Raw genomic sequence first — 11,612 nt, 5'->3', positions numbered from 1 at the left:
GTAATTCAGCTCCATTTCAGTAAGTTGATTGGATCATCGGAAAACAGGCGAGATCGGCGACATGCCGAACCCCGCAATCGGCATCAAATTAAGAATGAATATGGAGCACCAGGTACAACGCACAAAAGATACCTTATCACAACATGGAGAAAGAAAAGATTAACGTCCTTCTCTACGGTCTAGGAGCGTAAGTCTACCTGGATATATCTTCTCTAGAGACTAACAACCCCAGGATCGGCTCCTTCTACGCCTTCATCCTCCACCGCACCAACCGCGTCCGCCTAACAGTCGTCGCTCGATCAAACTACGAAGCTGTCGTCAAGAATGTAAGCATCACACACCCCAGAGCCCTGACAGTTACCTACTAATGATAAAAGGGCATCTACATCGACAGTGCCAACCATGGCCAGCACCGCTTCCATCCTGATTTAGGTAGGCTGCCTGGCATGGTCAAAAGCATCTAATCTAATCTAACCTCAACTGTAGTCATCAAATCACCCGCTGAAGTAACTCATCCATATCACTACATCATCTGCGCGAACAAGGCCATCGATCAAGACGCCGTAGCCGCGCAATTGGCCCCTGCCGTGGACGAGAACACCACATTCGTGATCATCCAGAACGGAGTGGGGAATGAGGAGCCCTTCCGACGAGCATTTCCGGCTTGCTCGATTCTTACCTGCGTGGTATGCCCCAACCCACCCTTTACTTTATAATTGCTGTTGCTGCTGCTGACTGACGTGGTTAGACCTGGGTAGGCGCAACGCAGACCTCACCCGGCGTGATCACGCACATCAAATCCGAGGATCTGCAGATTGGGCTGTTCCCGAATCCTTCTGTTGAAGCCTCAGTTGAGAACTCCCGTCTAGAAGAGTTCACGTCCTTCCTGGCGGCCGGGGCGACGAAGTTCCAGGTTGTGGAGGATATGCAGCTCCCCCGGTGGGAGAAGGTCGTTTGGAATGCAGCGTGGAATTCGATTACTGCGCTGACGATGGTTGATACGCAGACGTGGTTGGCTTCGTCTGTGGATGCGACGCCGTTGACGAGGCGTCTGATGGGGGAGGTTATTGCTGTGGCGAGGGGATGTGGCGTTAACCTTGACGAAGGGCTAGTGGATAGGCTGATCGATAAGATTAATGCGTTGCCCGGGGTTGAGACTAGTATGCAGGTTGACTGTAGGAATGGGCGGCCGATGGAGATTGAGGTTATACTGGGGGTTCCGTTGCGGAGGGCAAAGGAGTTGGGGATTGATACGCCGGTTTTGGAGACGTTGACGTGTTTGCTGCGGGCTGTGGACGGGCGGTTTCGTTGATCTTGTGCAGCAGAGAGCGGACTGGGCCGAGGGCACCGAGTTTGGGTTCATCGTGCAGCATCAGAATATCCAGGTGGGGTATTTCGCTGTTTCCGCAGGTTGATCCGGTACAGGGAGATTTTGTTTTTTTCAGAGCCGCATAGAGTCATTTGGGTATGCAGGTGTGTGCCAATAGCCGGCTTTTGGCTTTGGATGCTGGGGCTGAGTTGGTCAAGGCCTTTTGCGAGACGGTAGAAATGTTTGCCATTAATCTGGATATGGTCCTGCCTCAGGCCCCTCTGGTCTTAGTGTCTTTCTTATCTAGATTGTTTGCTAGCCTCGTTAGAAGACCATTTTATCATCTCTTGTTTATATACAAGTTACTAGATTTCGGACTTGATACTGGTTGAGATTTGACAATATCCGAAGCTGACAACCAAGTTGTACTCTGCTCGCAATTAGGGGACCCCTTTCGAAAGTGAGCCTTGCAGGTTGGCAACGAGAAAGCAAATTAGGGGAATTAGAAAGCCCCGCACCAATACGCCACCGCAAAACTGTCCATTGTGCAGCGCCAATCCTAGTCGGGTGGAGATGAAGCTATCCACAACAGTGCTCTACATCTCAGCACGAATTCAAAATGCAATACGGAGTAGAGAGGGATGCCAATTACATTCAAATCGCGGCAGTTGGAATGAATTAGATTATTAGCAAAACTAGACACATCAAACCGGCGTCTGGCTAGACACACGTCGTCCAATTGTGAGTTATTCTGATCCGGACAAAGGATTGCCAATGCCCTGCCAAGAAGAAGGCGTGTTTGAGAATATCTCCACCTGCATTTCTGAAACACGATCCATCGAATATCACTGAAAGCTTCAATGAGAATTGACCGAAACATGCAGTGGATATGGGCCCTTGCCTTGTTGGCCCTCCTGCTTTATTTCCACCAGCCATTCAGCGCAGGCGCTTAACGAGGGCGTTATCCTAAGCGCTCTACTCTACAAGATTGCAAGACCCTTGGCCGACCCTTCATCTTTGATTCATCGTTTCATTGTCTCTGTGGATTTGAAAGTATTTAAACAAGATGAGAGCCGATCATCTTGATTATTGATGCAAGTTTTTTGTTCTCACTTCGTTCTCATCTGCTTGACGCAGTTGTCATTCCTTTTACCCACTTATTCATTCCTTTGATCAAATGTATAAAATCTTCCTCCTTGCAGTGCTGGCACTGCTTTCTGCATCTGCTCATGCTCATACCACCTTCACGACCCTCTACGTCGATGGCGAGAACCAAGGCGATGGAGTGTGTGTCCGCATGAACCGAGACCCAAGCAAAGCGAGCTTTCCCATCGAGCCTCTCTCCAGCAAGGACATTGCTTGTGGTAGGTCCTCCTATCTCACCTTTTCGAGTTTCAACGAGTCTGACAGGAATAGGCTACGATGGCGAAAAAGCCGTCACTCGCGTCTGCCCCGCCAAGGCATCCTCAACCCTCACCTTCGAATTCCGCGAATACGCTGACGGCTCGCGCCCGGGCTCCATCGATGAAAGCCACAAGGGCCCCTGCGCCGTGTACATGAAGAAAGTCGACGACGCGACGGCCGACAACAACGCCGCCGGCGACGGGTGGTTCAAGATCTGGCAGTCGGATTACGATGCCACCGCCGGCAAATGGTGCACTGAGAAGATGATAGAAAATAACGGGCATATCTCCGTGCAGATCCCGGCTGATATCGAGGGAGGTTACTACCTTGTCCGGCCGGAGTTGCTGGCTCTGCATGCCGCGCAGGATAACCCGCCCGACCCGCAGTTCTATGTCGGCTGTGCGCAGGTGTTTGTGCAGTCGACTGGCACGGCTAAGCCTGCGACGGTGAACATTGGCGAGGGGACGTATGATCTCAGTCTGCCGGGTATGACGTATAATCTCTACAAGACGCCGTTAGAGCTGCCGTACCCTATGTATGGGCCGCCGGTGTATCAGGCGGGTACGGCTGCGTCTGCCAGTCCTGCCCCTGCCCCTGCCAATACTGCTTCTGGCAGTTCTACGTCTGCCAACGCTGGATCCGACAAGTCTGGTTCTGCATCTGCCACTGCTGCGCCTGCCCCTGCTGCGTCCGGCGACACTGGATCCGAGACGTCTGCCGATACTGAGTCGGTCAATACTACGCCTGCCAATGCTGCGCCTGCAAACACTGAATCCGAATCCGAATCCGAGAAAACAGAATCAGTCCCCGCCAACGTCTGCAAGAACAAGAGCAAGAAGAACAAAAAGAAGAAGAAGAAGCGCGCGATGCTCGTCCAGAACAAGGGCCTCAAGCCAGAAGGCTGTATCCTCGAACGAGATAACTGGTGTGGATTTGAGGTGCCCTCGTATACAGACGAGCAGGGTTGCTGGGCTGTAAGTTCCTTTTCCCCTTCTTTTTCATCAAAGAACCAAACTGACAAAAATAGTCATCCAAAAACTGCTGGGACCAAGCCGACGTATGTTGGAACACGGCGCTCCCTACTGGTTCAGCACACTGCCAGATCTGGTCCGACAAATGCACGGCCCTCGACGCCTCGTGCAGCAACAAGGTGTTTCCTGGCCCGCCGAATGCAGGCCAGGTTCTCACCCCGAAGCGGGCTTCGCTGGTGGGTTCCATCAAGGTCTTTGCGCGGGGTGTTCGGTCGCACATCAAAAGGAGGAGACATACTCATGTTTAGACTTCAGCGTGAATTTTTGATGTCAACCAGTAGCACCTATCAGAGAAGCATGTGATCAACTGGCGTATATATAGACAAATTCTTCGGAAGCAGAGACTGACCTCACATCGTTCCAAAGTTCAAATCCCTGCAATTTAGTTCAGAGCCAGATTTAACAAACAGTAGTCGTCCACGTAGCTTACCAACTATGACTATTAGCTGGTCTGCGGATATGATGTCCTCTGGTCAATGTTTCGAGGCGGTGCCTCAGTGCCGAATTTGGAGTGCAGTTCCTGCACTTATACCTGCTGTTTTGATGATGGAGGATATCTGCGTGGTAAAAAGAAGCGTCGATATATCCTGGCTCGTAAAACCAATCGTCTAAAACCCAGAGCAACGAGGTGAAGACACGGAGGTAAATCTTGCTCAAATTCCAATGTTGAGATGATCTTATGTACAAAGAGCGACTGCATTCAATTGACTTTGAACCCCCCGGGCACAGACGCTGGAAAACACCTTGAGGGTCATATTTCCCTGCAGTCCGCCTCAGAAATGCTTGCATTCTATCCCCATAGCTCGCTATAGGGTCCTGCCAGGGCGCAGCATGGTTGAGGTCAATATACGGATTATAGGCGCAAGCTGCCTTGGCGGCGCTGATGATATTATTCGAAAGCCTCTCAGCCGCTGCACTGACAATGGGATACTCCTGCGAGTGGTTGAATGTGGCTGATAACAGGGCGAGGACGAGGCCTTGCCGGGGTACGTCTATCCCCATAGCATTTCCGCCTTTGAGAGCACTTTGGTATGCTATGGCGGGGACGATGGGTTCAATGCTAAGGGACCACTGGATGCTGGGGATAGCTGATACGTCAGCGGTGCTCGCATTCCATATGTCGAAGACTTGCTTCAGCAGGTCAAGCTTGTTTTCAAAGGTGACCGCGAATGTGAGTTGTCTGGCCTCTGTTAGAAAGTGGTTACTGTTGTTGTCAATGTGATGGCTTACTGGCGAGAGTTCGGGGATAGCGAACCTCCCTCGGCTGCGAGAGCTGCCAGGGTCATTACTTTCGTGCTGGCCATCATTTGAGGCTGGATAGAAGTGAATGGTCTGAAAGGGGCAGGATTCTCTTGCGGACTCGCGTAAGCAAGTAGGTTGGTGAGTATAGGACCCGTCGCTGGGGTGAACGCAAAGTTGTGGATGAGCCCGGCCTTGATATCGTAGTTGGGATCGGACGTGAAGCGATAGAATGCGTCCAGCTGCTCGTCAAGTGTGCTCACTGGATAGTAAATGTCTCCTGCCCATACCTGGCCTAAAGGAAAGGTCCTGAAGACAAAGTTGGTCACGATACCGAAATTATTTGCCCCTCCTTTCAGAGCAAGCCAAAGATCGTGCTCATTGTCCTTGGTCGCGTTGACAATCCTGCCATTTGCGAGGACCACCTGATACTCGACAACGTTGTCGCAGGCAAAACCAGCTTCCGTAGCAAAATAGCCGAAGCCGCCTAGTCATGTCAGAAAGGATCAATCCGTGTTTTTGATGATTGACTTACCACCCAAAGTAGTCCCTCCGACTCCCACAGGACTATCTCTGCCTCCTGGTACAGACACTCCGATAGCGTCCAGGGCAGCGTACACTCCTCCCCATCGCTGTCCAGGCCCGATTGACACGAGGCTTCCGTCCGCGGAGGGAAGAATCCAGTTTAATGCGCTGAGGTCAATAGTCACGCCGTGCTGGATGTTCGCACTCCCGGCAATTGCTCCATGCCCACCACTGCGAACAGCAAACTTGCAGGCCTTGGGAACAAGAACCCGCAGCGCTTTGGAAACGTCCTCAGCGGAAGTTGCTGACAAAACGCATGAAGGGCTTATCAGCTGCTCTTGCTGGGACCAGTATGAATTTACGGAGGATTCATATGCCGTGCTATTTGGATATAGTACCCTTGAGCCTAGGATACTCGTCAAAGCCTGACACTGCACAGAGTTAGTAAGTAGTATACCAGGAAGGAAAGTCGCCTACACAAGTGGATGTTGCAAGTGCAAACGAGGGTAGAATGGAGACAGCAAATAGAATGCTACCAACGTCCATTCTGACTAGTTGGCCACGAGGAGGCCACGAGGATGACAGACACCCTTGTGTAGCGGCGGAGGGGAGCTCCAGTTAAGAGAGGGGAAAAGGCTTAAGGAATTCGCAGTCAGACGCAGCGACAGCCAACAAACATCGACAGAGACTAAGTTTAATAAATGACTCCTAGTCTGATCCTGTCGGACTTCCTTGCTTCATCTTCTTTATCGCTTTTTACTTTTTTCTCGTATTCATTTCTTTGTCCTCCGATACTAAGCTAGCCCTGCAGGATGGAGATCAACCAGCTCCCCATCGTCAGCGACAATGCTACCAATCCAGTCGTCGATTCTACTTCTGCCATGGGAATCTGCGTATGTCTGATCCTCTGACCCTCAGACCCTCTATCCTCAGACCCTCTATCCACTTCAAACTGACTACGACACTGACCACCAACAGTGCCTCGCTCTATCGACCATCCTCGGCGACAAAGTCTCATTTCCCCCACCAATCGCTACAAATCATGCATAGACTCGTACTTCTCACAACAAAACTCTAACCTCCAGCCCCTGTGCATCGTCTCCCCCTCCTCAGTAGAAGAACTCTCTACCGCCATCACCACCATCACAAACAGCAACTGCCAATTCGCCATCCGCTCCGGCGGCCACACCAGCTTCGGCGGCGCATGCAACATCGCCAACGGCATCACCATCGACCTTCGCGCCCTCAATTCCATCACCGTCAGTGATGATCGCACCACAGTGTCTGTCGGCGTCGGCGCCTCCTGGGGCGACGTCTATGCATTTCTCGACCCGCTAGGTCTTTCCGTTGCAGGCGGACGAGCGGCACAGGTCGGCGTGGGCGGGCTCACCATCGGCGGGGGAATCTCCTACTTCTCGCCGCGGTACGGCTGGACCTGCGACACCGTGACCAACTTTGAAGTCGTGCTTGCGAACGGGACAGTTGTGCAGGCCAACGAGAACGAAAACACCGACCTCCTTGTGGCACTCCGCGGCGGCGCGGCGAACTTTGGCATCGTTACAAGGGTTGATTTCCGTGCGTTTGAGCAGGGACCTATCTGGGGCGGGACTGTTTACTGTGCTCTTGACACGATTGACGAGCAGCTGCGCGTATTTGCGGATCTGAACTCCGCGGAAGGGTATGATGAGCATGCGTCGCTGATTACTAGTTTTGGGTTCGCGAAGGGAAAGGGCGCGGCGGTGGTCAATAGCGTTGTGTATACGAAAGCCGAGGAGCGGCCGGCTGTCTTTGAGCCGATTATGAAGATCCCGTCGATGTTCAGTACGATGCGCCTGGCGAGCATGCATGAGATGTCGCTCGAGCAGGGCTCGTTTGCGCCGAATGGGAAGAGGTATGTCATTTTGTCCCAGTCATTATATGCAGGCAGCGCTGACGATGTAGACAATTGTCTGCCGTGACGACGCATGCTTCGACCGTCCCCATGCTCAACGCGACGTATCTACGGTGGAGTTCGAGTTTGGCGGCCATCGAGGATGTTCCTGGCATTGTGTGGTCCATCTCGTTGGAGCCGCTGCCTCCCGCGATCTATGCTCGGGGTCTACTACGAATTCTATGGGTCTGTCGGAGGCTTCTGGCTCCCTGGTCATCACGCTCCTCAGTGCTACGTGGGAGGATGAGGCAGATGATGCCAAAGTCGAGCAAGCCGCGCGCGCACTGTTTGCTGGGATTGAAGACGACGCGCGCAAGTTGGATGGCCACGAGCCATACGTCTATCTGAACTACGCGGCCGAGTGGCAGGATCCGATCGCGTCCTATGGAAAGGCAAGTATCGAGAAGCTGCAACAAGTGAGCCAGGCGGTGGATCCAAAGGGGGTCTTTCGGAACAAGATGCCTGGTGGTTTCAAGATCCCTACCAGTAGCTAGTTGTGTCATTTGAAGTCAATCAACTCTTTACACTCTTCTCCAGTTCATCCAATCCTTGCCCATTGCTCATCATGCGATCCTAACCCGTTAGCTCAACACATCTCAGGGAAGTAAACTCACAACTCACCAACAACCAGGACGGACACCAGCGCGACAGAATCCTGACCGCAGCACTATTTGGCCCCTTCCAGACCAACCCCCCGCTGCCGCTGCTTTTGGCCCCCAACACATCCTCTACAATCGATTCTGCAAACTCCTCAACCGAGCACCCTTTCGGGCCCGCCTGTCCCGTCGCCCACTGCGAGATGACATCTCTGATTGCCGCATAGCGCGAGCCCGCCGGCAAAACCACCCGCGGCTCATTATCATGGAACGAGGTGCTCACGGTGCCCACCATCAGGCAAACAACGCCGACGCCTAGGGGGGCCAATTCCAACCTTAGCGTCTCGGAGATCTGCATGACGGCCGCTTTGGACGACGAATATACCCCTGCCATGTCACATTAACCCCGGTCAAATCTCTTCCCAACACAAAAACATGCATCCGAAAGCAACCGAAGAAAAGAGGGAAATGAGAACAGGGGGAGGGAAATACCAATCCAAGGCGTATTGACCACGGCCCCACACTGCTGACATTAACCACCCTTCCCCGATTGGCAACCAGCAGGTCCGCAAATCCCTGTATCATCCTTACCACACCCCACACATTCGTCTCGTAGACTTGCTTCGCGTGTTCCAGGTCCGCGTCCAGCAGGGGGACGGTATACCCCGCTCCGGCGTTATTGACCAGCACATCCAGCCCGTGACCGTGCTCCTGCACGGCGTGAACGGCGGCGGCGACGGAGGCCGGAGATGTCACGTCGAGCTGCAGGAGGGTGACGTTGGAGAGGGTGGTCAGCGGGGAGGGGATTTTAGCGGGTGAGCGGGCGGTGGCGAAGATGTGGTGGCCTCGTTTGGCGAGGGAGAGGGCGAGTGCTGCGCCGATGCTGTTGACTGAGCAGCCGGTTATGAGGATGGTTTTGGGCATTTTCTGTTGGAATTCCTGTTTCAGTCTGGGATTGAGATTGGATTGAGGTTGACAATGGATTGTGTCTACTGACGGGGAAGATGTTGTTTATGTGATTGCCCAACGAGACAGACAGGGGTATATTCACTAATCACTATTATTGTGCTACGGTAAGATAGAAGTTGATCAGATTTCAGGCAAGAATCTCTCTAATCTCCTGTTGTTCAATCTTGAAAGATCCTACTGACAATCTCAAGAACATCAAAGTATATCCAAGATGTTAATCTAAACTGTAATGACGCTTGGCTTCCAGCTATAAAGTATAAAGCGTGAAGAATAGAGACCTCCAAAATGATCAGATGAGGGGAGCAGAACAGGCTGGGAAGACTGAGTGAGGGAGACTGACGGAAGCTCACCGAGTCTGTGCCCAGTTTGGACTACTGCATCCTGTAATTCCTGTATCTGCAGCTAAGCTCAGCCATCACATCCTACATCCTACTTCCTGCCCGTGAAAGTGCAAGTGCAAGTGCAGCAGTGTCGCAAATAAATAACATGTTTCTATTTTAAATCACGACTATCGCTGCCTGTTTCCGTGGAATCATGTCGGGATCCGCTTTAACTAAAGTAGTACGCGGGTTCTACTTGCTTGATTGTTGCCGTTGGCAGTAATCTATCGAGAATCATATCCGGATTGGCATCATCAAATGTCAGAGAAAGTTGATACGACGCGAGGGGCCAAAATGAAAGACTGGCCAGGATATAACCGAAGGCTTGCAGGACGGGCCCTCTGTCTGTCTCGAGACGACAGTCGAGAAACAAGTCGAAAGCGTTATCTAAAGCATGTGAATGAATCACTATTGAATATTGACAGGGATTATCATTACTATTAACAAAAGGTCTCCGACAAGATCCTTGTCTACGCCAACAATACCAGTGATATCATACAATGGAATACTCCCGGATCTCCTGCTCAATGTTGACCTCACGGGAGATTCCCCTTCCCTGCGTTGATGGCCGTCCCCACCCCCTCCTGCCTGTATCTTGGTGTCCGTTGCATAAGCAAAATCTCTCAGCTCATGGTACTGACCCGTTGTATCGTTCAGAAGATGCGATGGAGACGGCGGAGCCTTGACCATATGGTGGTCTACTGTCCCAACGACAGAGCGATCCCCGCTAGAGCTTAGTCGTGACCGTAGAGTCTTGAGAAGGGCCGATTCGAGGACGTGACTTCTGAAAAAGGCCGCGAAGAAGGGCATCGAACTGACGATGATGGCGACGTTGTTCTCGACGTTTCTGGTTTTGTTATTTGTCAGCGAGGTCACAAAATGGGCTTTCCTGAGCACTAGCTTACACGCAGATGAAGAGCGCACTCTGAGTAAAGGTTGTGTCGGAGGTAGTTAGGAGCTGAATGCGAAACACGAGCGCGATGACGCTGGCGACTATTCCCCTGCACTACTTAGTATCTCCTCGTGTTCTGGCAGGGGGTTTCCCACGTACATCATGGCGGTCGAAAAGATGATCAAGAGCTGCCATCGCTTTTTGCGAGGAAGTTGCAGCTTCGAGAGAAGCGGGAGTGGCAGGATAAAAATGTAGATGTCCAGAACCACGGAGAGCGTTCCCTGCACGATACCCCAGTATATCAATTTCTCTGGTCGCTTGTTGACCAGCAGATCCTCCCATGTCTCTCCGATATGCGGTGCCGCGTAGTACGATTCCAGACCGACGCCTGGCCAGTATAGGAGAAAGGTGAAGAGCAGACCGAACCGAATGGCATATTTCATTGTTTTCTGGATGGTGAAGATCTGGCGACATAGGAGGAAAATGGAGGATTTCGCGAAGAAGATGACGGGTCCAAGGAGTGTGCCTTGCGCGTAGAGAATCTGGAGATTCGCATGGTAAGCACTGGAAGAGCAAGCGACAGGAAACTGTCATGCCTTCATGTATCTGGCGGTAAACCAGCAGGCGGGTATATCCCACTGATGACGGGTGTATTTGAGCACTAGACAGATCATCAGTCTAATCTGCGATAAATCTCATGGAAGCAGAAACTGACTATCCAGAACCAAGCCATTGTATGTAGCGGAAAGCGCCAGCGCGATGACCACAAAGCCTATAAGCCCTCGTCAATGTCTTCCATGAAGCTATAGAACCGCTAGTTCGCAACCTACCGTCTGCCCAAGTCAGCTTGCGAAAATTGGTATACAGCCTCGCTGCTGTAAACAGCGTCGCCCAAGCGAGCGTCACTGTTATCACAGCGATGGTCTCAGCGGCCAAGTTCGGTGGGTTTACGAAGTTGGATGTCTGGCCTGCTGGAGGTTGAGCCGCTGGAATGGCGCATAGATCCGTTCCTGGTGGGAGGGAAGACATGGTGCGAATACAGCATGGAAACTATCATGCTGTCTGTCACTTGAAGATATCAAGTTGTAAGTACAGAGTGAGGAGGATTTGAGTATTACTTCAATCTAAATGCGCCTGTTGACTTTATTGGGGGCTGCCCGTTTGCTGCTCGCATTGCAGCCAGGCCAGTGTTACCAGTGCACTGACATGCTCATAATTTTTGCCTAAAGTAACTTCTCCCCGAACAAAGAGCTCGAGGTATTAGCTTTATAAGTAATTCTAAAACAGCTCTAGTTCCAAGCTTCCGAGTATCGTGTCACGGGTTATTCTTTGTTCTT

At 51.9% G+C, this 11,612-nt stretch overlaps 6 protein-coding genes across 6 annotated transcripts; 3 read left to right on the top strand and 3 right to left on the bottom strand.

The window, feature by feature from the left end:
* Nucleotides 1–132: 132 nt before the first annotated feature.
* P174DRAFT_400319 (ketopantoate reductase family protein) lies at nucleotides 133–1,630 on the top strand. The gene is made up of 5 exons (XM_024823896.1): nucleotides 133–187; nucleotides 233–326; nucleotides 378–432; nucleotides 487–686; nucleotides 749–1,630. Exons 1-5 carry the CDS (start codon nucleotides 144–146, stop codon nucleotides 1,310–1,312), a joined length of 957 nt encoding a protein of 318 aa, XP_024687863.1. The 5' UTR covers nucleotides 133–143; the 3' UTR covers nucleotides 1,313–1,630.
* A 682-nt stretch (nucleotides 1,631–2,312) lies between these two features.
* Nucleotides 2,313–4,135, top strand: P174DRAFT_400318 (lytic polysaccharide monooxygenase auxiliary activity family 9 protein). Its single transcript, XM_024823895.1, has 3 exons — nucleotides 2,313–2,673; nucleotides 2,726–3,687; nucleotides 3,741–4,135. The coding sequence occupies exons 1-3, from the start codon at nucleotides 2,487–2,489 to the stop codon at nucleotides 3,990–3,992; spliced, it is 1,401 nt and encodes a 466-aa protein (XP_024687862.1). The 5' UTR covers nucleotides 2,313–2,486; the 3' UTR covers nucleotides 3,993–4,135.
* A 262-nt stretch (nucleotides 4,136–4,397) lies between these two features.
* P174DRAFT_447791 (FAD-binding oxidoreductase) lies at nucleotides 4,398–6,145 on the bottom strand (the record flags this gene model as incomplete). The annotated part of the gene is made up of 5 exons (XM_024828704.1): nucleotides 5,986–6,145; nucleotides 5,519–5,939; nucleotides 4,975–5,470; nucleotides 4,476–4,924; nucleotides 4,398–4,420 (listed from the first exon to the last, which is right to left on the bottom strand). The coding sequence occupies exons 1-5, from the start codon at nucleotides 6,052–6,054 to the stop codon at nucleotides 4,398–4,400; spliced, it is 1,458 nt and encodes a 485-aa protein (XP_024687861.1). The 5' UTR covers nucleotides 6,055–6,145.
* Nucleotides 6,146–6,180: 35 nt separating this feature from the next.
* On the top strand, nucleotides 6,181–7,973 carry P174DRAFT_437709 (FAD-binding oxidoreductase). Its single transcript, XM_024826369.1, has 5 exons — nucleotides 6,181–6,401; nucleotides 6,487–6,519; nucleotides 6,594–7,399; nucleotides 7,450–7,555; nucleotides 7,636–7,973. The coding sequence occupies exons 1-5, from the start codon at nucleotides 6,321–6,323 to the stop codon at nucleotides 7,930–7,932; spliced, it is 1,323 nt and encodes a 440-aa protein (XP_024687860.1). The 5' UTR covers nucleotides 6,181–6,320; the 3' UTR covers nucleotides 7,933–7,973.
* Nucleotides 7,952–8,958, bottom strand: P174DRAFT_456768 (oxidoreductase; the record flags this gene model as incomplete). The annotated part of the gene is made up of 3 exons (XM_024829467.1): nucleotides 7,952–8,011; nucleotides 8,060–8,421; nucleotides 8,559–8,958. 3 exons carry the CDS (start codon nucleotides 8,956–8,958, stop codon nucleotides 7,952–7,954), a joined length of 822 nt encoding a protein of 273 aa, XP_024687859.1.
* Nucleotides 8,959–9,876: 918 nt separating this feature from the next.
* P174DRAFT_416950 (uncharacterized protein) lies at nucleotides 9,877–11,304 on the bottom strand (the record flags this gene model as incomplete). Its single annotated transcript, XM_024824554.1, has 7 exons — nucleotides 9,877–9,971; nucleotides 10,025–10,230; nucleotides 10,289–10,384; nucleotides 10,435–10,839; nucleotides 10,894–10,936; nucleotides 10,991–11,047; nucleotides 11,106–11,304. 7 exons carry the CDS (start codon nucleotides 11,302–11,304, stop codon nucleotides 9,877–9,879), a joined length of 1,101 nt encoding a protein of 366 aa, XP_024687858.1.
* Nucleotides 11,305–11,612: the final 308 nt, after the last annotated feature.

Source organism: Aspergillus novofumigatus, assembly GCF_002847465.1.
Source record: "Aspergillus novofumigatus IBT 16806 chromosome Unknown P174scaffold_1, whole genome shotgun sequence".
NCBI classification, from domain to species: Eukaryota; Fungi; Ascomycota; class Eurotiomycetes; order Eurotiales; family Aspergillaceae; genus Aspergillus; species Aspergillus novofumigatus.
The sequence above is the reverse complement of the archived record's forward strand: the minus strand, read 5'-3'. Positions and strand labels throughout refer to the sequence as shown.

Excerpts from the sequence above, each read along its gene's own strand:
- P174DRAFT_400318 (XM_024823895.1), top strand. The coding sequence starts at position 2,487 with ATGTATAAAATCTTCCTCCTTGCAGTGCTGGCACTGCTTTCTGCATCT. Across the intron at positions 2,674-2,725 it reads CAGCAAGGACATTGCTTGTG|GCTACGATGGCGAAAAAGCC; the intron begins GTAGGTCCTCCT and ends TGACAGGAATAG. Across the intron at positions 3,688-3,740 it reads ACGAGCAGGGTTGCTGGGCT|TCATCCAAAAACTGCTGGGA; the intron begins GTAAGTTCCTTT and ends TGACAAAAATAG.
- P174DRAFT_437709 (XM_024826369.1), top strand. The coding sequence starts at position 6,321 with ATGGAGATCAACCAGCTCCCCATCGTCAGCGACAATGCTACCAATCCA. Across the intron at positions 6,520-6,593 it reads CGACCATCCTCGGCGACAAA|CCCCTGTGCATCGTCTCCCC; the intron begins GTCTCATTTCCC and ends TCTAACCTCCAG. Across the intron at positions 7,400-7,449 it reads TTTGCGCCGAATGGGAAGAG|ACAATTGTCTGCCGTGACGA; the intron begins GTATGTCATTTT and ends CTGACGATGTAG.
- P174DRAFT_400319 (XM_024823896.1), top strand. The coding sequence starts at position 144 with ATGGAGAAAGAAAAGATTAACGTCCTTCTCTACGGTCTAGGAGC. Across the intron at positions 327-377 it reads ACGAAGCTGTCGTCAAGAAT|GGCATCTACATCGACAGTGC; the intron begins GTAAGCATCACA and ends TAATGATAAAAG. Across the intron at positions 687-748 it reads GCTCGATTCTTACCTGCGTG|ACCTGGGTAGGCGCAACGCA; the intron begins GTATGCCCCAAC and ends TGACGTGGTTAG.